This window comes from Varanus komodoensis, unplaced genomic scaffold, assembly GCF_004798865.1.
Source record: "Varanus komodoensis strain SLA01 unplaced genomic scaffold, ASM479886v1 scaffold6_1, whole genome shotgun sequence".
NCBI lineage: Eukaryota > Metazoa > Chordata > Lepidosauria > Squamata > Varanidae > Varanus > Varanus komodoensis.
Window position 1 is genome coordinate 5,037,395 of NW_025336345.1, and position 22,734 is coordinate 5,060,128.

General features: G+C 48.2%; 1 protein-coding gene across 4 annotated transcripts in view; it reads right to left on the minus strand.

Moving 5' to 3' along the window:
* Positions 1–2,642: 2,642 nt before the first annotated feature.
* RNF44 (ring finger protein 44) overlaps positions 2,643–22,734 on the minus strand; it is a 42,233-nt gene continuing 22,141 nt past the window's right edge. For 2 of the 4 annotated variants that reach the window (XM_044451051.1, XM_044451050.1), the window contains exons 6-12: positions 22,515–22,688; positions 19,062–19,229; positions 18,149–18,267; positions 17,800–17,887; positions 15,859–15,980; positions 14,893–14,992; positions 8,636–9,021 (exon numbers count right to left, since the gene is read on the minus strand). In XM_044451051.1, the coding sequence (XP_044306986.1) occupies positions 8,959–9,021; positions 14,893–14,992; positions 15,859–15,980; positions 17,800–17,887; positions 18,149–18,267; positions 19,062–19,229; positions 22,515–22,688 (834 nt within the window). In that variant the 3' untranslated portion in view covers positions 8,636–8,958. Of the gene's footprint in view, positions 9,022–14,892; positions 14,993–15,858; positions 15,981–17,799; positions 17,888–18,148; positions 18,268–19,061; positions 19,230–22,514; positions 22,689–22,734 lie in introns of all 4 variants that reach the window. The other 2 variants (XM_044451049.1, XM_044451048.1) reach the window with 2 other exon arrangements.

Sequence of the window (22,734 nt, forward strand, 5' to 3'; positions counted from 1 at the left end):
TCCAGCCATCTCTTATTCTTGGGGTTTTGTTAAACTAAATACATTATTCATGGCATGCATTTTTCCCCTTAAGTACTTAAACACATGCGAGCCCTGCTGAATCTGAGCAACAGTTTATCTAATCCAGCATTCTCTCATTTACGGAAAACCAACGAACAGGACATTTGTAGGGACATTTAATTTCCATATATGAACAGGCTGCTGTGTAGAGCAGAAGGGGTGGAAAGTAGATTGGAGTCTATTGGTAGATACCTTGGAGTAGTTCGGCAAGGGTTCTTCCCTATGGAATTGAAAAGACTTCCACACCAAATTAAACCACTAGAATGAAGGATGCTTGGAGGAAAAAGTGGATTTCTGAGTGAAAGAACTCTGAACTCACTTCTGAAGTGGAAAACAGAATCCGAGGTTGCATGTGTCCAGAGGTACCTCATTCATAAATTTAAGCTTACCTGCGGTCCCATAGCCATCATTTTTTATTTGAGTTTGCCTGGTAGATCATAGGACTCTAGCAAAAAGCAAAGTTTCTCTGCATGTTTCTCTGCTGAGCAAGCATCTCCAAAGATAGAAAAGAAAGCCTTTAAAAAAGCTCACAAAGACAGTGGCAAAAAAGAAAAAGCACTCGCATCCTCAGGACAAAAGTCATGTTGTCCCTCCCTCAGGATGATAGGGCCTACGCCAGGGATGAGGAACTTGTGGCCCTCCAAATGAAGACTACAGGCTGTAGCCAAATGTTAGTTCTATTTAGAATAGACCCACTGAAATGAATGGGATTTAAGTAAGATGTAAACTGGATACACAAGGAACTGCAGGTGGCGCAGTGGTTTAAACTGTTGTGCTGCTGGGCTGGTTGATCGAAAGGTTGCCAGTTCGAATCTGCCCAACGGGGTGAGCTCCCGTTGCTCTGTCCCAGCTCCTGCCAACCTTGCAATTCGAAAGCATACAAATGCAAATAGATAAAAAGGTACCACTTTGGTGGGAAGGTAACAGCATTCTGTGCATCTTGGTGTTTAGTCATGCCGGCCACATGACCACGGAGACTGTCTGTGGACAAACGCTGGCTCCCTCGGCTAGGAAATGGAGATTAGCACCGCCCCCAAGAGTCAGGCATGACTGGACGTAACGTCAAGGGGAAACCTTTACCTTTACCTTAAACTGGATACAACCCAGCAACTCACATAATCTTAGACAATCAGGGGGGTCTGGTAAGTTGAGTGCAGCGGTATCTGGAAACCTACATGTTCCCCATTCCTGGACTTTCAGATGCTGGGGTTGCACCTATGACCTCCACAGCAACAAAAAGTAATCCAGCAGACTCATGAGAAGAACTAAACTCTACATCCAAGCTGCCCTTCTGCAGAAAAATGGAAACAGAACCATTTTCACCTGACTTCAGGTAGGTAATTTGCTTGAAGCAAGTGACAGTTGAGAGTTTGACTGTCTATTCTAGTTCCCATTTTCCTCAGTATTGCTTTCATGTAGGCAGAGTCTACATGCCTCTCTCTCATTCACAGAAGTAAATGGACTATTTGTTGTGATGTGTACATTCTATAAATACATCAAGAGGTTTTACATAAAGGACCCTTTTGTTCTCATTTGGGCAAGACTTCCATTGCTGAAGAAGCCGCATAGCTTCCTTCTCTAAGAGCTTCACTGATGCTCCTCATTAAACATGCTGGGGACTGCTTGGACTTGCTGCTACGTTTGCTAACCTGCGGCAGCTGAGTTGCTATTGTAGTTCTGGGTATGCTTTAAGCAAAGGAGGCATAATAAATCTTGATAAAATTATGCATGGTGAGAAGAAATGGATAAGGAAATATTTTCTGTCATCTAGTACGACAAAGACTTTCAGTCTCCTCCACCTAAGTCCTATTAAACACAAAAATAGCAGGGTATAAGAACTCCCTCATGCCCATCTTAATGTTTCTGCCATCTGTAAGTCCCGTAAGAAACAGGAAAATAGCTTTATGTCACTCAACTTTTTCCCCATCTTCCCTCTCACTTTGTAAACATGCACAAAAGACAATTCACCAGCACTATAACTCCTCTTCAGCAAAGAAACAGCAGTTGGTTTCAGAGATTCAGAGCTAGTGTGGAGTGGTCGGTGGTTAGAGCCCTGGACTGGGAGTCAGGAGATCAGCCATCAAGTTTACTTTAAGTTTACATTAAGTAAGGGTGTCTTTGGACTAGCCACTCAGCTTAATCTACCTCACAGGCTTGTGGTGTACACTGGCGAGGAGGAGGACCACAATCAGTTTTGGGCTCTTTGCAAGAGGGGAAAAGTTGGGTAAGGAAGTGGTATTTTTTATTTTAAAAACTGCACTTTTGTGCATGGGCCTTCAGTGATGGCTCCAGCTGCAGTCTGAGACAGCCCAGTTCAGACATGGCTTTACTACCACCATTTCCATGCGTTTGATGCTGTGAATCAGAAATGACCCAGAGAGGCAAGGATCTATCCAAGGATAGAGATTGTGATGCTTTCTTGTACTGGATGGAAACATGCAGCCATAATGTTTTAATCTCTAGGCTTTTCACTGAAGTACAGAGAGGATGATCATTCGCCTCCACTAACCATTTCCATGTGTTTGACAAGGAAAATGGTGCTTTAAGCATAAGCACTATTCAACATTCAAAACAGATGCAAGTAATTTGTTTCTGTTGTTGTAACCAAGATGTATGTTTATTGTAGTACAATACAGCAGTTTGCTAACGGGGCAGGGGAGAATCCCATCTCCAGAAGTCAAGTTCATCTATTGCTGAAATATAGCAGGGTTCACAGGTCCCAGTCACCTTTACAGAAAAATAACTTCCAGTCCAGGGGAAGCATGGCCCCCAGTGCTCTGAGACCCACCAACCAGTCATCCACACAGTATGCCTGGAAGCCCAAGAAATGATTACAGATTGCAGAGTGGGCTGCACCACTTCTCATTGTACAAATAATGGCAGATTGTAAGAGCGAATGCAATATGCAACAATTCCTAATCTGAAGGAAGATAGTATGGCACCATGGTTCTATTACCTATGAGAAAGGCGTTCAAACATCAACATTTCAAGTTGTCTACATTTTAATACATATAGCCCTTATATATGCTATATAATTTGTATTTTCCTTCTTTCACCAGAGAGCTTCCACATAGGCTGTTTTACTGTCTCCACAAGCATTGGTGGTGGTAGCTGAAGAATTAGCATTTGTGAGTTTCTTTAGCAGTCATGTTAGATTATCTGCATTTTCGTTGTTGCCTTTTAAAACTTTATTTTAAAATACATGTTTCCGAAAAAGAAGAGGCTTGCAAGACCCAAATGAAGGGACTCCTTATTCAGCATCCTGTTCCCCACAGTGGCTAAGCCTGAAACCTGCAGAAGCATCCATCACAAGACATAAAGGCAACCATTTCTCCACATCTGGAGGTGCCGAAGAGCCTCTGTAGATCTATCCTCTCTGAATTTGTCCAAACATGTAAAAAAAATGCTGGGCCAGGTATTCCCTTAGGCTAAAGCCAAGCATTTTGCTTTACAAAATCCTGTTCTGATATTCAGTGGCCCAGTGACCTCTCACAAACAAATCTGTGCTCTAGCTGCAGCTCAAAACACAAATATTCAGTTCGCTGCTGGAGAGCGTTGCTTCAGCTAGCAGGTTATAGTTGAAAAAGACTCAAAATAGACTCTTAATGAATTCCACATCTCAGCTTGTACTTTCTTCTTCTACCATAGGAGTTGCAGGAACCAACAAACGGCAAGAGGGAAAACCAACAGGCAGGGCTGTTCTTGGAAGCCACGAGTGGCATTGTCATGCTCGCCACTCACAGGTCAACATGGAGTGGCTCATGGGACTGCCAAAAGCTATCCACTGCCTCAATGTATAGGACACTGGTTTAATTTTTAGACATTCTAATTTCACTGTGATGGAAGACACTAGCTTCTTTTCTGGTGTTTTTATGTGACGCCAAATGACAGCATGGAGCGAGTTAACTTTTAGAGCTTTTTCTTTATAGTCCTTATGACTGCGAGTACTAATAATCTTGTGAGCCACTGTGCTGTCATGGCACATTTGGATGTGGGAAGTTTCAAGTGAAATCCTTGTTCAGCTTTATGATGTTTGTTCTCTACCTATACCTGGCTAAGTCAGAGTCACAAAGAACCAGAAAGCCATTTTTAGCACCTTGGAGGAGGGACAGAATACATCCAATATATATATATATATGTGTATGTATATATATATATTACCTTCCTGAGAGCACTGCCTCCACCAAGAGAAGAGACTGGCCTACCTTATTGGTATACATCATACATTTATTAGTGAATATCCCTCTCAAAATCAGCCACAACATTAAAAAAAATAATGATTGCACTACTTGGTCAAGCAGAACTAGCAACTTTCATTTTAAAAAAAGTACAAATCTGTTAAAAATTTCAATCAGTATAATACACATATATATAATACAACATACTAGTTATGTTAAGTGCTACAAACCAATATGATTCCAATGGAATGGAAAAAACAAACACTTTTTTAGAGATTTAAGAACCTTTTTTTTTCTTCTCTATATATTAGCCTTTTTTCAAATACATACATGGGAAAAATGAGGTAACTGTAAATGTGCAAGTAACAGAGCAAAAAAAATTATATATATATATTTATAATATATATATAATATATATATATATAAACTTTCTAACACAGAACAAATGCCCTGGTGCCCTACAGGGAGGCTCCTCTCCTTGTAGGGTGAAGCTGAGCGGTCCCTCTGGAGGGCACGGGACTGGTATAAAAGAACAGTAAACTGTCCACTATCCCACCACAGGAAATCATTGGTAAACAGTGGCATCTACAGCGCAATCAGCAATCACAAACATCCTAAATAAATGTTTTAGTAATTTTTTTGTGGTTTTTTTGTTTTGTTTAATGATAATAATTTTAGCTGCTCATTGGAATAAATTCTGCAGCACACGAGCTGTGAGCTTTCGAGTCACCATCAGAAGAACCGTAAGGCTTTTCTACCCTCCCCTCCCCCAAATAACCTTTCTGAGAAGATGGCGGGGAAGGAGAAGAGAGCACTGAAAACGGATGGGCATCAGCACTGTTCTGATTGGCTATAAATATAGAAACACCTCCTGTGGTATTCTTTTAAATATATATATACAGTAAAGACCTTTGGTTATTTGTGGAATAAGGTTTTGCTTCTGTTGTGTTTTTCCTTTAAAAGCGGTGAAACAAGGGGAAGGGCCGGGGGGGGAGGAGGTGGGTCTGACACAAGGCACTGGCTTGACATGTGAGGGGAGAGGAGAGTCGACTGGGCACGGAAGGACTGGAAAGGAGGAGCTGCTGGTGTCTGTGCAGTTTTGCTATGGCAACGGCCCATTCCTCTGTGTGCGCGCACATGCACGAGCGCATGGGCCAAGACCTGGCTTAGGTGTCCCCCTGCAGCCCTCCTGCCCCTCTGAGACCGGGGTGGAGAGGAAGAGGCAAATGGTCGACCTCCTCCAAATGACTGCACCGTAACTTGCATCAGCCTGAACACAAATAAGGTGTGTGGGGAGAAACCCCTTAAAATACTAACGCCATCACAAATTCAGGTCACTGATTAATGTATTGTTATTAAAGAAAGAAAAAGAAAGCAAGCTGGGGCCTGCCCAGAGTTCAAGAGGTTAGTTTCTCATTTCCTCATCTGCCGGCCGACCGGCTGCTTCTGTCAAACAGAGACAGCCAGTCCACTGCAGTATGACCGACCTTGCTCGGTCCTATTTGCCTGCCAAATTGTGTCACTGAGCTATCTGCAGACACGGGGGGCTAAAGTCCATCTCGATCCTGGGCTGTGACTGAAGAGGCCAAAAAAGGTACTCAAAGCCTACCTATATGGGCACTCCGAGGACATCCAAACCACAGAATGGGTCAGGAGTCCCAGCCATGGTCTGGGGCCGAGGGGAATCGCTTCTCACCTCTGCCACACGTGGCCGGGAGTACCAGTGGAAAATGACCTGAAAGCCCCCGACACCGCCCCCCCCCCGAGACTTCCCCCTGCTTCAGAGGTAAGTATTGCAGAGAGCCAGTGTGCTCAGAAAAACACTGACAGCTACACCGCACATGCTCAGAGTCGAGAGCAGCTGTGCCGCCATGGCAGCTCAGAACAGCCCCAAGAAATGAGCCACAGCGGAAGCCAGCTTTTCCTTACAAGCCCTCTCCTCCGGGTTGTTCCAGCCCAATCAGGATGAGTGGGGCACACCCACCTACCTGCTCTACTCCTTGTGTGTTCACCTGGCCCTTCATCTCAGCCACAGCTGCCTGAGAGCCAGCAAGTGGACCACGGGGCTCAAGCCACCAACTCGCTCAACTCACTCGTTCTAGAGCCATTAGGTGCGGGGGCAGAACGAAAAGAGCCCATCTGTCTGGACAGGCCTGGGTCCTGCTGCTGCTGCTGCTGGTAGGCAAGGAAATCACAGCTCAGCCTTGGACTCTTCCGCAGCCATCGCTCTCATCTGCTGACCCCCCTCGGAAGGGGAGAGTGAAAGCCAGACCCAGGCAGGCAGGTGCAGGAGTCTCTCGCTTGGCTGGGCAGCAGAAGATACAGGGCAGGCCGAAGAAAAGCAGGGGTCCACCTTACGGATGGTGGAGACCCATTTCTGCGCGAGAGCCACGCTCCCAGACTTGCCCTGCAGGGTCACTGGCCGATGTACGAGGCCCTCTCAGGCGAGCAGCAGTGTGCAGAGAGGGAAGGGGTGCAGGAGACAGCAGAATGACGGGGCAGCTTCCCCGACCTCTGCAGCACCATGATGGAGAAGCTGCCCCTGCCCGATCCCTCCTCCGCAACAGCCGCTCACTGCTCAGGAACCCAGGCAACCTGACCCCAGGCTAAGTCCAGCAGGGCTGCACAGCCTCCTCTAGGCCCAGCCAGGTTTCAACTCAATCTCTAATTTGGAGGGGAGGGAGGGGAAAGAGAAATGCCCCGAAAAGCGTTAACGGTCCTTGTGAGGCGTTGCGGACATGTGCAGTACAGTGCATGGCAGTAATCAGCTGAGCACAAACAACTCCCTCTTCCCCACCCCCCATCACCCCACAGCTGGCTAGAGAGTTAGCCAATACCAAGTTCCAAGCTGGTCATAACATGCATGCATAATTTGTGAACATTTACATTAGGTTTTGTCGTCCTCTCCGAGTCTTCTGCCAGGCTTCAGAACACAAACCAACTACACGGCGAGGGCTTCTCTCTTGATCCACGGTATAATCATGCAAAACAACTTTTATTTTAACGACAACAGGTTTCTGTAACAGGGTGGCAGGTTGGTTGCTTTCTTGCTTTAAACCAGCAGGTATTTTAGGTAGGATAGTGTATGTGTGCAGACACAGGAAGGCACACAACTGAAGTGTATGCTTGTCATGGCAAAACACACCCAAGGTACCTGACCTAGAGCACAAGCATCAGGCCATGCAGAAAATCCCACTGGGGGGGGCGGTAGCAGTAGTAGGCCAAACTGGGCTGGGGGCAGGCTGAGAAAGGTGGGCGGGCAGATGGATGGGCGGGCGGGCAAGAAGGCAGCAACACCGCCTGCCTGATTGCATCCGAAGGGAAAGAGGCGGTGCACCACTGCATACAGCACCTGGCTGGAGGAAGGACCACCAGAGGGGCTTTTCCCGTGATAGCTAGTGCAAGGGTAGGCAATAAAGTTAATAAATAGCTCCCCACCTGCTCCCTGCCCAGGCTCCTGCTTGGGCAGCCACACAGCCGGCCGACAGCTTTCAGGGGCTTAGCCTGGGCTTGGCATGGAGGAGCGGGTGGGAATTACAGTGGAAGGGCTGAAGGCCTTCTGCTTCTGTCTGCCGAGCTTCCGCCTGTCCTGGGCAGGAACAAGAGAGCGCAAATCGGCACAGGCGCCCTCCCGGGAGCAGGTTAAAGCCCGTGGCACAAACATGATTTTGGGGGAGTGGGGTTCATGGCGACGCACGAGGCACCCAACTGAAGCGACAGGATTGGTGATTGGGTGTGCGCAAAGGGAAGGCAAGAGGAAGGAAGAGGCATCAGCGTGAACATGATTCTCAGCCCCTTACTAAAAACAGGCTCGGCCCCCTCCTGCATGCAGCCAGCAGCTGGCTGCTTTGTCACGGGACCTGACTTGCACCACCCCTTCTCTGGGGGCAAGTGACTCTTCCCCCACGGAGCCCTCCCAGCAATGACCAGCAGAGTGGAGGAGAGGCTGCTGGAGCCTGGTCCAGACCTGCCCCCCCTCCATCCCCCAGCAACTTGTGAGAGCAGCAACCGAGACACTACTCAGTGTCTCCATGGGGGGGGCATGATGGGGGGATGCGACGTCGGGGGATGCGTGTGAGAGACAGACAGACAGACAGACAGAACAGGGAAAACCCAGGCGATGGCACCAGCCCATGACCTGTGTGGGGGCAGCCACTGCGGTGTGGGGCGTGGCCTCGCCCAGGCCGCTCGCACCGGCACCGCGACCAGACCCCCGCCCTGCCGCTGCTTTGCCTGCCATGCAGCACTGTGCTCTGGGGAAGTGGCTGGCGGGGCGACGGAAGCAGGCGCTTCCTCACCTGTCCCCCACCTCCGAGCTGCTCTGCATTGAAGGGCCCTCATCTGGCACCGCCAGAAGGAGAGGAGTTCAGACTAAAATCAGGGTCAGACGTCCACAGAACCAAAACCGAACGGCTCAGGAAAACCCCAACGAAAAAGGAATGCAAACACCTGGAGAGTAATGGCGCCACGGATGAGAGTCTTTGGAGTGCGGAGCACGCGGGACGCCTCCCCCTGCAGAGCATGACACCGTGAGCTGGCGCAGCCGCCCGGCCCGGCCCGGCCCATGCCATGGGGTGAGGGGGAGGGGGAGCCATACATTGCTTATATTCTCACCACTTCCCAGGAGCGGCCCCAGAGGCTAAGCGGACAGGCTGGCCCAAGCCCCTGGCCCAAGGTCCATTTCCTGGAGTGGATTTGTGCAGCAGTGTGTCGGCGAGCCTCACTCGGCTTCCCGGTGCACTTCTGAGGCATCTGCTCGGCAGATGGGGCACGTGCGGTTTGCCTGCAAGGACCAAGGCGAGAAGGCAAGCGTGAAACGCCGGGCGCGGCCCCCTTCGCCAGCCGCCCACGACGGAGGCTGTGGCTGGCCCGCGGCTCAAGCATCCGGACCCCTGCACTGCACCCAGGGCTGGCAGAACCAGCAGGGGAAGAGGCAACCATGTGCGGATTTAAGGGAAGGGCAACTCCCTGCGAAATCTGCTCGACCGAGGTAAGAAGATTAAGACTTGTGGAAATACGTATTTGATCCAAAAGTTTAGACCGCAGAGTTCAAAAACGGGCAGTGAGTACGCATCAGTTTTAAATGGCAAATGTGTAAAGAATTTGCCAAATGAGCTCAGTTCCTTCTTCATAACAGCTTTATGTTTTCTGCAGCAGCAAGTGGGGAAGAAGGCAGGCTGCTGGGAATGGCAGCTGGCGTGTCCATTCTCGGCACCCTTTCTCCATGTCCTGCGGTCACTTCCGATGGGGAAGGATGCCGTTGTGCAAGCAACAGGGGGCCTGGGAGTGTTTGTGGGACCAGGCCAAGCAAGAGAGGAAGCCTGTGGGTGCTAGAGGGACGGCTTCCAAAAGGGATCACCCCAGCCCTACTATTAACCTCGAGCAGCAGATGGACATGTTGAACTGAAAGGCGCCGAGTCCAGTATTTGTTTTGAACACCAAAAGTAAATGTAGCTCACAGTACTTCACAAAATATTCCCTATCAGCTCCACGGTTTCTTCATTGCAGCACTATAATTCAGGGCAGGTGCTACACACGTGGTGTCATAAATCCCCCCCTGGTCTGCTGCAAATCACCCAGCAATCTACCACTAGGCCCCAATCTGCTTTCTGCCCACCTTGTGCAAGAACGTATCCAGCAACCTGCTGCTGATCTGCCTCCACCTGCTGCAGTTGCAACCAGCAGCCCAGAGGGAGCTGCCAGCACAGATCTGGACGATCTGCAGCCTTTGGCCTAATTTCAAAAGCCATCGGTGGGCGGGCGCCCACTGCAGGCCTCGGGCAAGAGAGCTCTGCAGCCCACTAGGCCACTAGGCGGGGGAAGAGCAGCAGTGAGAGGGGAGAGCGAGCGCCCACATGGCCACTTACTAAGAAGGTTCCTTCTGGGGGGGGGGGGGCGTCCCTACAATGGCCTAACTCCCCTTTTCATCCTGGAAAAGCAAGAGTTTTGTGCCACTGGCCAGTTGCAGGCCCCCCTGCTGATTTCATCCATGGCTACAGTTCAGTAGTACAGCAGTAAAAAGACCTCATAATTTGTAACAGAAGAAAATAAGATCACAGAAGAAATGCAGGAAAGGCAGAAAATTATGCTCACAGAAGGAACAGCTCCACGGGTGAATGCTCAACTTTTGGGATGGAGATGCAGGTGATCCAGGCAATTAAAGGCAACACAATCAATCATGCAATCAGGGCGTGATTGGATGCCTTCTACCCTCCCAATCTAGAAGGAAACTGTGCACAAACTACCTATGTTTCCCCTCCAGGTTGGTGTGAGGAAGGTATCCCTGTGATGCAGCACTTTTTTTGCATCATCTGCACATCTACTGTGCCTTGATTACCAGCTGGAAAACCCTCCTGCTGAACTAGGCTTCTGCAGAGAAAAAGGTCTCTATCTTAAAATGATCTGGGGTTTGCCAAGTTGCAGCTTTCTGCTAAGGTGTCACTGGTAGTCAAGGCTGCTGCAGTGGTTGTTGATCAACTGGAATGAGCTTAGGGTCTCAAGAAGTGTGAAGTCTTGTAGAGTTGGGAAAAATTGCACGTTTTGAGTCACTTGGCAAATATACACCTGGAGACCTACTTTCCCACGGATATGAGATCGAAATAAATAAAATGGGATTGTCAGAGTGGCTATGTACATTTGAGAGAGAACTTGACCTGCCTTGATAAGCCTACACCCAGCGTACGCCAGGCCTCCACAGGCAACAGCAGAAAGACAGAAGGGTGGGGGAAGATGATCTCCTGAAGCCTATATACTGACCCTGGGGACAAAGGGAGAGCAAGTCTTAATGGCACATCAGGAGCCCTTCTCTTCCAGAAAAAGGCCTATGGCCCTGAAATTCTTTGTACTGATCTCCCAGCAACCAGAATCAATACCTTTTGGGACAGAAGTCTGAGGGAAATTGTCTTTATGGGCTTGGATGGCATTTTCATGAGTGCCCAAAGAACAATTTGGAACGTTCAAGATGAGAATCCAAACTGTTCTGGGGACAATATTGGGGCTCCTCCGAGGTGAGGGTGGGAACTGAGGAGCAGGTGTCCCAACCGAAGGGGAGTGAGGCTCTGACTTAGGTCTGTCTGCAGAGTAGCTGGATTTCAGCTCCTATCAAGACCTGCAGCAGGAGGAAGAGGAACTCTCTCATGCCTGTGGAGTGAACGTTACGTCTTTTCTGTTTGCACCATCTGGTAAAGGTCTTCCAGGACATTTCACAGATGCGTACGGTGGAGAGTTTACTGGATGACAGCAAGGTGCTGGCAATAGTCAGCAGGTAACCTACAGTGGTATAAGCTGATGTTTCAAACTCTATGCAACCACCTTGAAGTCTTGTGGGATCTGAGAAGGAAATGGCTTTTGGGAAGGAAGACTGGTGCATGGGAGGAGGAGTCAATGTTATGTCTTAGCATGAAGTCCACTGTTAGCGGACTGAAATGGTCCATCAGTCACAAGCACACATTATAAAGGACACGTATGAAGGGGACGATGCCTCGGCAGGAAATCATTAGACCCAGAGGTATGCCAGGTCCACCAAAACTTATGCACTTCTGAGGTAGAGATGTGCTGTTTTTCATTAAAACCAGGAGAGAGAAAATGTGGCCCATGGAAGTGTTGATAAGGGTTCCTGGATAAAGGAGAGGCTAAGCTGATTCTAAGAAATTCTTTTGGTTAATACTGAAGCTATGATGGTTGAGGAAGACCGTGACTGGCCATTCAAAGCCCTCCCTTATGAAGGTCGATCCGAGAAGCAGGTTCTCTAGATAGGGATAAATATGGATCCCTTGAAGATGATCTTCAAAGGATGCATAAAAAAACATGTTTTCTGTGAAGACACGTGGGGCCATTGCTAGGCCAAAGACCATTGCTCTTTATCGAAACGTGTTTGATACAGAAATCTTAGGAATTTTTGGTAGTGTGCAAAGATGGGAATGTGCCAATATGCCTCTGTCAAGTTGACTGAACACAGGTAAGCACTCCGCAAGAGTGCTTATTTCTAACTGTGTGAAGCATTTCTATACACAATTGTCTGTATTCAAGGTGTTTGACATTTAATAATAGCTCTTCACACAGTTTTTGTTTGGCACAAAAAGGAGAGAGAGTAAATGCTGGTAAACTTTTTCTTGTTCCACTAATGGTTCTATTGTGTCTGTGTCAAGCAGGTGCTGGATTAGTTGCTTGGTTATGGAGCATGACACTGGAGAAAGGAGGAACTGAAGAGACCCAGATCTTAGAAGAGTGCTGAGAAATCACTGAGGATGGTGTTTATGACCCAGCAATCTGGAGCAGACTGCTTGTAAGCTGTTAGACATGGTTGCAGTCTTTCCTTCAAAGCTGTTCCTTGCAGCAGGACTGTCAGCAACCTGGCTTTGCTGGCTGGAAGGCAGCAGAGGGTTTGGAAGAAGAGTGGGTAGAGCTAGAGTTTCTGGATTGGAAGCATGACCAGTTCAGCTAAGATCTCTGTAGTTTTTGCATCAAAAAGAGGAAAGGTTATTATTGCTGAAAGGACAAAAGGAAGGGCAAGTTCTGCCAAAGAGACTTTTATTTTCCCTCCTGGAGAAGGAAGGTGTTATATTCATCTTTTGATTTTATCAGAGTGCCTTTTAAGGCTTTTTCTCCAAAGATATGCACCCTTAAAAAGGAACCACAGGAAGGCGGTCTCCAGGTAGCACATTCCCATTCCAGTGTTTGAGCCAAACAGATCTGTAGGCCACAGTGGTAGCTGCCATGGCTTATGAATTAAACTGGAGAATATCTTGGACAGCATCTGCATTAAAGGGGAAAGACTTAGAGTTCACTAAGCTCCCTGTAAAGGGAAATATGGTTCATCTCTTTAAAATATTTTCAACCTGAGAGCTGAAGCCTTCCCAGAATAGGAGACTGCCAAGGTGTGCAGGGCCACACCTGATGCACAATGGACCTTCTGTGACACAGTCTCAGAATTTCATTCACCTTCGTCTTTCAGGAGTTTACTCCCATCCATTGACATAGCGCTCTTGAGATCAGGGTTGCCACTTGGAGCATCTGGAAGGGGAACACTAAGCTCTTCCATGAATTTCTCTTTCAACAGTTTTTAAAAAGAATTGAAGAAGGGGATCTTCCCCACAGGCTGGCTTAGGATTGGGAAACATAGTCAATGTCCCTTGCAGAGGCTTTCCCTTCCCAGTCTCAGTAGCTAAAGTAAAAAAAAAACCAACAACAACCTATCAGCCGAGGAATCTCCTGTGCCTCCATGCCTCTGCTCCCCGCCTAAGCCACCACTGCCCTGGGGGGACACGGCTGACCTGGAGAGTAACAGATTAAACGCTAAGTGATCCGAACGTACTTCCTGAGGCTGTAGAGTGTGGATCAAGCGAACGCTCCCTGGAGTCCACTGCAGTGTACAAAGGTCAGGTGTTCGCTAGACTGCAGAGGACGAAGAGGCCTGGCAGCAGTTTTGGATCTTGGGGTGGAGAGAAGGATAAAAAATCAGAGGAAAGTGGGTTGCAAGTGCATTTAGCCTGGTGGCCTCGACATTGCAGCCTTCTGTCTAGGGACTGGTCTCTTAAGTGATCCAAGATGGTTTCTGAGAGTTGTGAAAGAACTGACTGAATTAAGGAAATATTCTTAATGGGTGGGGGCAGTGAATCCTCAGGCCCCACTTGTTCGCTTAATACCAGAGTCATCCAAAGCTGCCACACATGCTGCTCGGCTGGGAGTCATCCCAGTGGAGTGGGGAATGTCATCAGTGATTACTCTCACCTTTCTCATTGCCAAAGAGCTGATCTGCTGTGTCTGGGACTTCTTCTCCTCAGATCCCGATTCCAGTTCTGGATCTGTCCTGGAGACAGAGCCATACGCTGGATCTTCAGGCCAGGCTGTTTCCAGCTGCCTCACCATTGGGATGGGTGGGTGGGCAGGCAGCACTGGTGAGCTGCCTCTCGCTGCACCTTTCCCCGAGTGAGATCACGCACCAACCTGGATCTGAAGTTGCAGCCCAGCCTGCTTTTGTCAGGGATTCTGCACAGCTTCTCATGAGCAACCATTTTCTCTTTTCTTTTCTACAGCTTTGGGGGCTGCCTTTTTCTCTGCAGGAACCATGGGTAAGAGCAAGAAAACAAATGGCTCTGTTGAAAAGCCTTTTTTGCCCTTTCATTTTTAAGAGTGAGATTGTTTAAAAGTAGGGAGGAGAAAAATAACTATAAAAGTCAATTTCAGAATGGAAAGAGATAGGAGAAGCTTTATCCTGAATGGAAAGCAAGGACACACGGACAGAGAAGGTAAGCCTTGGACTGCCAGACTACACAAAACTCTGTCACATCCCTGCTTCCCACTGAAGCAATGTCTTTCTCACACCAGACAGGAAAAAGGGGTGGCCCCGCCCACTGTCAGCTCTGGTTCCACCCACTGCTGGAAGGTACCCCCCCCCCAACACACACACAGACAGATTATCTCCAAGGGAATGCAATTCTGGACAGAAAAAAAATTCCCCACATCTGTTCTAAAGCTATAGTTCCTAACAAACGGTTTCCATGAGACTCACTTCTCCATGCAGGTCTCTCATTCCACCATTACATACTTTCTAATATGACCCTTGCTGATTTAGCCAAAGCACTAGGCAGAGAATAAACTTTGACTGCAATGTCTCCTTGACTACAGATCCCTTGGCCCATGCAGCAGATGTTACCTTTAACCATTTGTCGATGCACTTAGCATGGAACTCATGGTTACAGGGCAGAACTCGCAGCAGCTGCCTTACTTCAAAGTCACTGAAGCACACAACACACCTGGGGACGGGGAAGAATCCAGTCAGTAGGGGAGCAGGAGAGAAGACAGGAGCAGTACGCGACGGCTCTTCCTGACTGCAGGCCTACAGGAACTATATGGTCTAGCCTCTTCATTGTGTAGGATTCACTGACATGCTTCCTTAAGCCCCTGATACCAAGGGTGCTTCCAGGCAAGGGTTTTATTGTACATTCCTGGAATGTTATGGGAGGTATTGCCATCTTCCATTTGCAGCCCAGTTTCTTCCATTTCCTCCACCATTTCTTCCATCTTTTTTCTTACCACAAAATATCCATAAGGAGCAAAAATGGAAGAACTGCACAATGTATTTCAACTGGTAGTACTAGGAGCATCCATCCTATGCTTCCAGCACACACTGTAGAATTTATCTAGGAAAACCATTACCAGCTGTACAATTGGTAACATAGGAGCTGACCCTGCTCATCACAGAGCCCTTCTAAGCCTAAGAGCAAAGCCAGATGTACCTTCTTCCCAATTTAAGTGGGCTGTTTTGCTGAGGGGGAAAGGTTGACTTTCCTCATCCTCGCTCTTTTAACAGACACACGTACCAGGGAAAATGTTCTTCTTTCCTCCCATGCTTTGGGCAGGCACTTGTTTTAACCCCTCCCCCCACAAACTAACCTTGCATCAACCCACCTCCACGCCACCACCGGGCTTGGTTATTATTTAGGTATTTATTTTGCACTTTGAAAAACAAAAAGCAATCCATTGAAACAATGCTGTAGATGCGGGAGGCTTCCTGACCCCCGCTCAGCTACCCTGCCTTCCCTTCTCACCTGTGCCTTCTTGACTACATGTAGTAAAGAAGCCAAGAGAGAACTCCTCCAGCCTCTCTTCAAGTACTTACAAGGTTTGCTCTGACTGATGGCTCTCTGGGTTGAAGCGGTAGGATGGAAGGTGCTCTATGTCTGCTTTGGTGAGTCCCCGTGGCTTGGCTTCTCCTAGCCTCTCAGCCAGATTCAGTAATGCCTGCAGAAAGGTTATCAGGGCGGGTGTGAAGGAGAGAGAGAGAGATGCACAAAGGAGGAACAGCTCCTGTCAGAAATTCAGTGTTTCTGCCACATCATACAAGGCAGGAGCGAAGCCCTCCTACCCTCTGCCAGTCCTTAAAGCTCCCATTTGTCTGCTTCCCACTGAATGAACAGAATGGGGGACGAGAGGGCTTTGGTCTGATTCCCCGGAGCTCCTCCTATGTCCTCATTGTCAGCAGCACACACCTAAAGTGGAGGTGTAGAACCCCCTATCTGTGGGGCACCCAATCTGGTCTGCACCACCTCTTGGGTCCCTCCATGCAGCCCCTGGAGGAAATTCCTCCGATGGCGTCGCTACTGCTGCCGCCAATCAGAGAGAGAGAACGGGGCTGTCCGGTGGCCTTGCCCATGCCAGGGAGCACGTGGTTGGAGAACCACACGGGCAAATCTTGCACTGCCCACGAGGACCCTTCACCACATCACCTCTCGCCACCACTGTTCTTTTCTGAGATCGGTGGCAGGACACACCCACGCCGTGGGGCAGGGGAAGGCAACGGTTCTTTCCATGCGGACAAGCCTCAGCATCCAAGCCACCCTGCATTTCTGCAGGGTGCCCTGGGCTTTTTTTCCAAACTGGGAGAAGGCAAAGTTCCATGAAGAAATGAGGGTTAAGTGTCATACACATGGACTCAGAAGAGTCTCTGACGCGCGCGCAAGAGGAGGAAACTTCCCATGAGAACCAGAGTGTTGATGAAGAGCTAGTTCTAGTGCCAGCAGAACAATCTGTACTCCCCAGCTGCACAGACGATAGAAATGAGAAATTAGATAAGGAGGTTCAGGAAGCAGTCAAAACAGCGGAACATCAAGAGACCAGTTTGGGTGTTGATGGGGAAACAGTTTCACCCCTTGCAGATATGGGATGTGGGAACTTAGGAGATAACATGGAAGAAGCTGCAGAGGACACTCGTTCTTGCAGGCGCACAAGCAGATTGGGACAGGTAGAACCGACAATGATTGAGTGACGCAGGGAAAGGGGTCATAGCGCCCCACCTTTAGAAGGATTGCCCCAAAGGGTTCATAAATCCAATGTAAGGTGAATGTATTCAGAATGAGAGGACAACTTCCTAGCCTATGTGACTGCAACTGTAATACTGTGTAGAATAAAGGCATTCGTAGTATCAATTGGAGTGACTGTTTTTGTTGGGAAGGGATGCCAGCCACACAGCAGTAAGGGAGGGAAGTTCAGGGCACAGGGTCACCTCCCTGACATGAGGTGGATGTCATTTGGTCCGTGGAATATGGGTTGGGGAGCAGTGTAGCCCAGCTCTGCTTCCCTGCCTGAAGAGGGAGCCCCACGGAGATGCAGCACTGCCTGTTGTACCTCTGCCCCCTCCTTCCACCACCACACATTCCCTTCAGTGCAACAGCCCTAAGTGCTTTCTGCCAACTTGCAGAACCATGTGTTGCTGCAGAAGAGGAGTGGGCAGATCCTTGCAGGGTCTACTTTGCTTTTACAACAGCCCCAAGATGCACCAAGTGGAATCCGGTGAAAAATATACACAGTTAGAATTAAAGAATTCTGAGCCCAGGAATTTATTCTGAATTCCAGAAAAGAATGAAGCCATTCCTTTCATTTCAGCAGTATAATTCAGGGTGGGTGGATGGAGTGATGGCTTACTTTACAGCTACAACAATTGAGGACCAGAAATCTTTGTTGATCCACTGCAAATCACTCAGATTTACCAGCAGATCAAGATCTGCTTTTTGCCCACTCCTGCTTTAGTGCTTTTCCATAGTCTTATAACTTAACAACCTACCTCATAGTTCTCCATTTCTACATCATCCACATCCAGGTCCAAACTTATTGTGGGCCCCACAGCTGTTGGTGACACAGGAAGCATTGAACTGCAGTGTTTTAAAAAAAGAAGTGGCTTGTGGTTAACAAAAACAGAAATCACACACTGGCACATGCACAGGACAGAATCAAGCCCTATGTTTTCACCCTGCACATTGCTGGAGCAGAAAAGGTGGCTCGCATTCCTACAAAGGGGCTACCCTGAAAGGCAACCCCTCCACTTTCAGACATCTGCTCCTTGCTCCAATGAAGGGAGGATTCCAAGGAGCAGTTCGCTCCTGTTTGATGATGCATAGCCAACAGATACTCACAGGAAGTAGGGCAGGAACCTGGGGTAGTAGGGGGGGGGGGGGGGGGGTGGGGGTGGCAGCGGCTGCTGCAATCTGTATCGCTGGGTATTCAGTCGCCGGGGCATCATGTGCGGATATGGCTGTTGGGAATACCAGAGCTGGGTCAGTGTTGTCTAATCCCTAAGTATGTGCACATGCGTAAGTGTGCGTCCACATGCACACACACATTTTGCCAAGTAAAAAACAAAAGTTCTGCACCTGGGCAAATAAAAATGCTTTGTACTAAGAAACACAGGACTTTCGAGCGCCATCTCTCATTCAAATCAAACACATCTGCAGAGCCTAGTCTGCTTCTTTAGTTCATTGCATGACTTATTCCGGCTGGAACGGGGAGCAGGAAGGAGCTGAGCAGGGCAATGGAACCACACTCTCATTGTTGCAAATCTCATTCAGCCATCCCACCAGCTTCCAAAAGAACCAGCAAGCTCTTTCAAGCATATTTTCCCAGCCACAAGGTCCACAAAAGGAAAAAAAACCTGACAACATTTAATGTGCACTAAGCAAATGCATCCCCTTGGAATTATGGTACACACTTATCTCCAGGCATAAGAGTCTATATATAGTCTATATTTGTCCAGGTGACTACCCTAATAGATGAATTGGAGCTTCAAGGGTTAAGGGCAGATGGTAGAATATTTATGCAAGTATTCATTCATTCATTCATTCATTCATTCAATTAATTAATTTCTATAATGCCCAACAACTGAAGTTCTGAATGGTGTTGGGTTATTATTTCACATCTGCCCATGCAGCTAAGTTCCTGGAAGAGAACCACTAACTCTGAAAACAGGCATGACATTTTGGATCAAGCTGGGTTGTGTGGATCCCCAGACTTGCAAGCCTGCAATGCAGCTTCCTCGCACGCGCCACTCACCATGCCAAAGGACAGTTCCTGGTGTAGTGGATCATGGGTCTGCGGAAGGTAATGCAGTGGCACAGAGGGAGACAGTGCGGGAGTATGGTGGGAAGGAGAGTACGAGAACCCTCCGATGGAATGCTGTTCCCCTCGAAGCTCCACCTCATTTTCTATCCTTTGCAGAGGCTGTGGAGAAAAGCAAATGATGTGCAGGGCTAATTAGCAACAGCACCCAAATATGCCCTGGGTATCAGAAAGGCTGCACTGAATAGTACTGCCCAGCTACTGGAACAGAGGGAAGACCCCATTTTTCCTGTAGGGACACAAAAGATGGCACTGCTAACACCAACTTCCACGTGTCATCACCAGGACAGTCTGCGAGGTACCTTCCAGAGTTAACCTGATGGGAATCCTCTTCCTTCCTCTGCTGTTCTTCCCAGCATTCTCTCTATGGACAGAACGACACATGACAACAGCAAAGCCACATTTGCAGATCATTGCCAAACAGTCATGGAATATGTGTGCGCGTGTGGGGACTGCCAGTAGGTGGGACGGATGCTGCTTCCTTGCTCCAACACAGGAAACACACATTCTGTGGGGAGGAAAATGGTTGGCAGAAAAAGAGTCTAACCCCCCCGCCCCAAACCTTGCTGTAAGAAACGGTCCTGTCTGTTTTTACTGCTGTTTGGTGGGAATCCATACTGAGTAACAAAGCGCCTGCTACTACGCACCAATATCTGACTACTGACTCACAACGCAGAAAGTCCTTGCCCTCCAGAGAGAAATGCCACCCCTTCATCTGTCCGCACATGCAGCAGGAAACCTGCACCCTACACCATGTGAGGGGTGCATCACCAGCCATGCTCCATGGTCATTCTGACAAAGGGAGGGAAGCTGCTTTCTTCAGTCTAGGGCTCACCGACTAGCCCTACAGCTCCCATCACTGCCTGCCAGCATCACACAAGCAGAGGAAACCAGGCTGAGGAAGGCCCTGTCAGCTACCGACACGGGGCAAGGCACTGATCAGTCCCTTGGCTACTGGGTGCTTAAGCAATATTTCTTTATTCTTATCCAGTGCATCAAACAACAAGGAAACACACACCAGTGAACCCTATGACAAACAATGATACCAACAATGATATCAAGTGTCCTTCACCAGCTGCATGTTAAATTTTCTCTATCAAAGAGTTCCTTCCAATCCCACTTCTTTTTCGTGGGCCTGCCCCTGCACCCTCTGGTTGTTTCTTCAGCTCTTCTCAGCTGTACTCAAAGAATTTCCACTTCGACTCGACGACTCTTCCCTCCCCTTCTATGCCCCTACTCTCTACTCCACTATCTTCCCATAACAGGACAGGAGCAGGCACATACGGTATGACAGAATGGCTACTAGGAACCAGCCGGCTCAGGAGTGCCTCTTCCAGAGGCAACAATGAGCAGTGGTACACAGTAAGAAGATCCAATCCCTGGAAAGAGAGGCTTACGGCAGCAGCAGTACGGACACCTATGGCCAGTCCTGAGCTACCTCTCCTCGCAACATCGAGCCTGTTCTTTATCTAAGGATTACCAGAGAGTTTCCTCTTGATAATTCTTTCTATGTTCAGATACCAAGAATTGTGGATAGCTTCTCCTTGATAAAAGAATCTAAAGGAGAAAGAACTTAAGCGCAACAGGGCTGACTGTCTTTTGGGACTAATATTCTAACCAACTGACATCTGGTATTGTGTACACTTCATTTCAGCAGGATTCTTTCAGTATACACTGATCAGCCACTGAGAAGGGCCACAGAGCACTTGCTTAACATGTAGAAGGTCCCAATTCAATCCTGGCTGGAAAAGCCCTATTATGGTCCCCTGACTTCTTGGGCCAGTGGATGCATTTAGAATGTTGGGACGGCAATGGATACTCTAACACATGACTGCCATATTGGAGGACGTTTTCATTCATAAGGTGACTGCCATGGTGGATGTGGCTGCTCACAATAGTATTTCCGAAAAGGCACAGTAGAAGGGAAAACAAAACTAAGAAACTTGCCTAAAAGGCAGGGGCACTCTGCACTCCAAAACACAAATAAAGATGGCAACGAATAGTAGCACTTTGCTTTGCAGCGTAGCAACTTCACAGAAATTAAAAAGGAAAAAAACCTTAAGCAATAAAAAAGATCAGAGTGGGCAGGGAGGGCACCAAGACTGGAATCTATGAGCACCATGCTGGAAATCCAGTTCTAGAGTGCTGCTGTCAGCTAGCACAGACATCTCTGAGCCTGATGACCAAAGTTCTGACTGGAATAGAGCAGCTTCCAAGATTATTCTTTTTAAGGATGTTCTCAATGTTGCTCATTTAAAACCCTAAATAAAAATCTTCATTTTGCACTCTACCCGATACCACTCAACCCACCTATTTCTGACATGAATGCTCTCTCACAATTTGGCTATTTTTTTTAGACTCTCATGTTCTTAGTATTGCTGCCTCTGGCAATAAGTCCCTCATGATGAATTTGATGCATGAAAAAGCTCCATGACGGATTGGTAGGAATATAGGACTTCACCTTGTGAAGCTCTTGCTCCATATCTGCCACCACTGAAACATTTTGTCTTAATTTTCCTCCTCTTCAAAGAGAAACCATCAGGTGGGGGAGCAACCCCCTAATTACAAAGGTAGAAGATATAGAAAAGATGCAGGTAGCACTGGAGGACATAGCTTTTCCCTAAACTGGTATCCTTCAGGTGTTTTGGCTTTCAAATCCCACTAAACCCAGCAATAACAGTCAACAGTAGGAATGCTGGGAATTGTAGTCCAAAACACCTGCAAGGCACTAGCTTGGGGAGGCCTGGTACTGCCTAGAAAAATTTATCCCTCACACATGAAAGCCTCATAGCTAGCAAAGATTGGCATTTTGCCACAGACCAGATTAAATCAGACCAGACAAGGCCAAAAAAATTAGCAGCCACAGGGCTCCTCCATCACAAGGTTAGCCTTGAGCTTTAAAGTTTTGCCTGTCAATGGCAATCTTAATTCTCACTCTGCTTCATCCTATGGATACAATGCATGTTGTGCAAGGTCGCATTGGGGCTGCTGATGGTGTACACAGTTCAGACTTAGGTCTGTTGTCTAGCCTGAGCTACACGGGACTCTAGGCAATGCTTGTGGTGTGTAGGAGACCATGAAAGGAGGATTTTCCTGATACAGAGATGACGCAGCACCCTCCTCATGACCACTGGAGGCCTTACCCAGATATAATGAGATTTGGACTTTGTACGAACTTCTTTCTACATTCACAACAACTGCAAGAAACTTCCTTTGATGACTGACACTCAAGAGAGCAAGGAGTCAGCAGACTGTACAGTCCAGCAGAGGAACCAGACCGTGCCAGATCCAGCATCTCTCAACAACAACCACAGACCCGAACATGGAGAGATAGGTCCCAGGCATCACTTCCTTCCAATTCAACCAGTACCAGCCCAAGAGACTTACCATGCGAGGATGCTGGGGTTGGAGCGGAACAAATTGGCTGAGGGGAGCCATATGTGGAGGCTGGTGTGGTGGCACAGGCGGTGGAGGGTGCAGGATGTAATGATCGCTGGAAATGAGCGGCGGGAATGTTTGGTAGGAGACAGGGAGCTGTTGCATGGCACAGGCCTGGATCAGCTACAGGGGGTCTGCTAACGGGCAACGGAGGGGAGGGGGGGAGGGG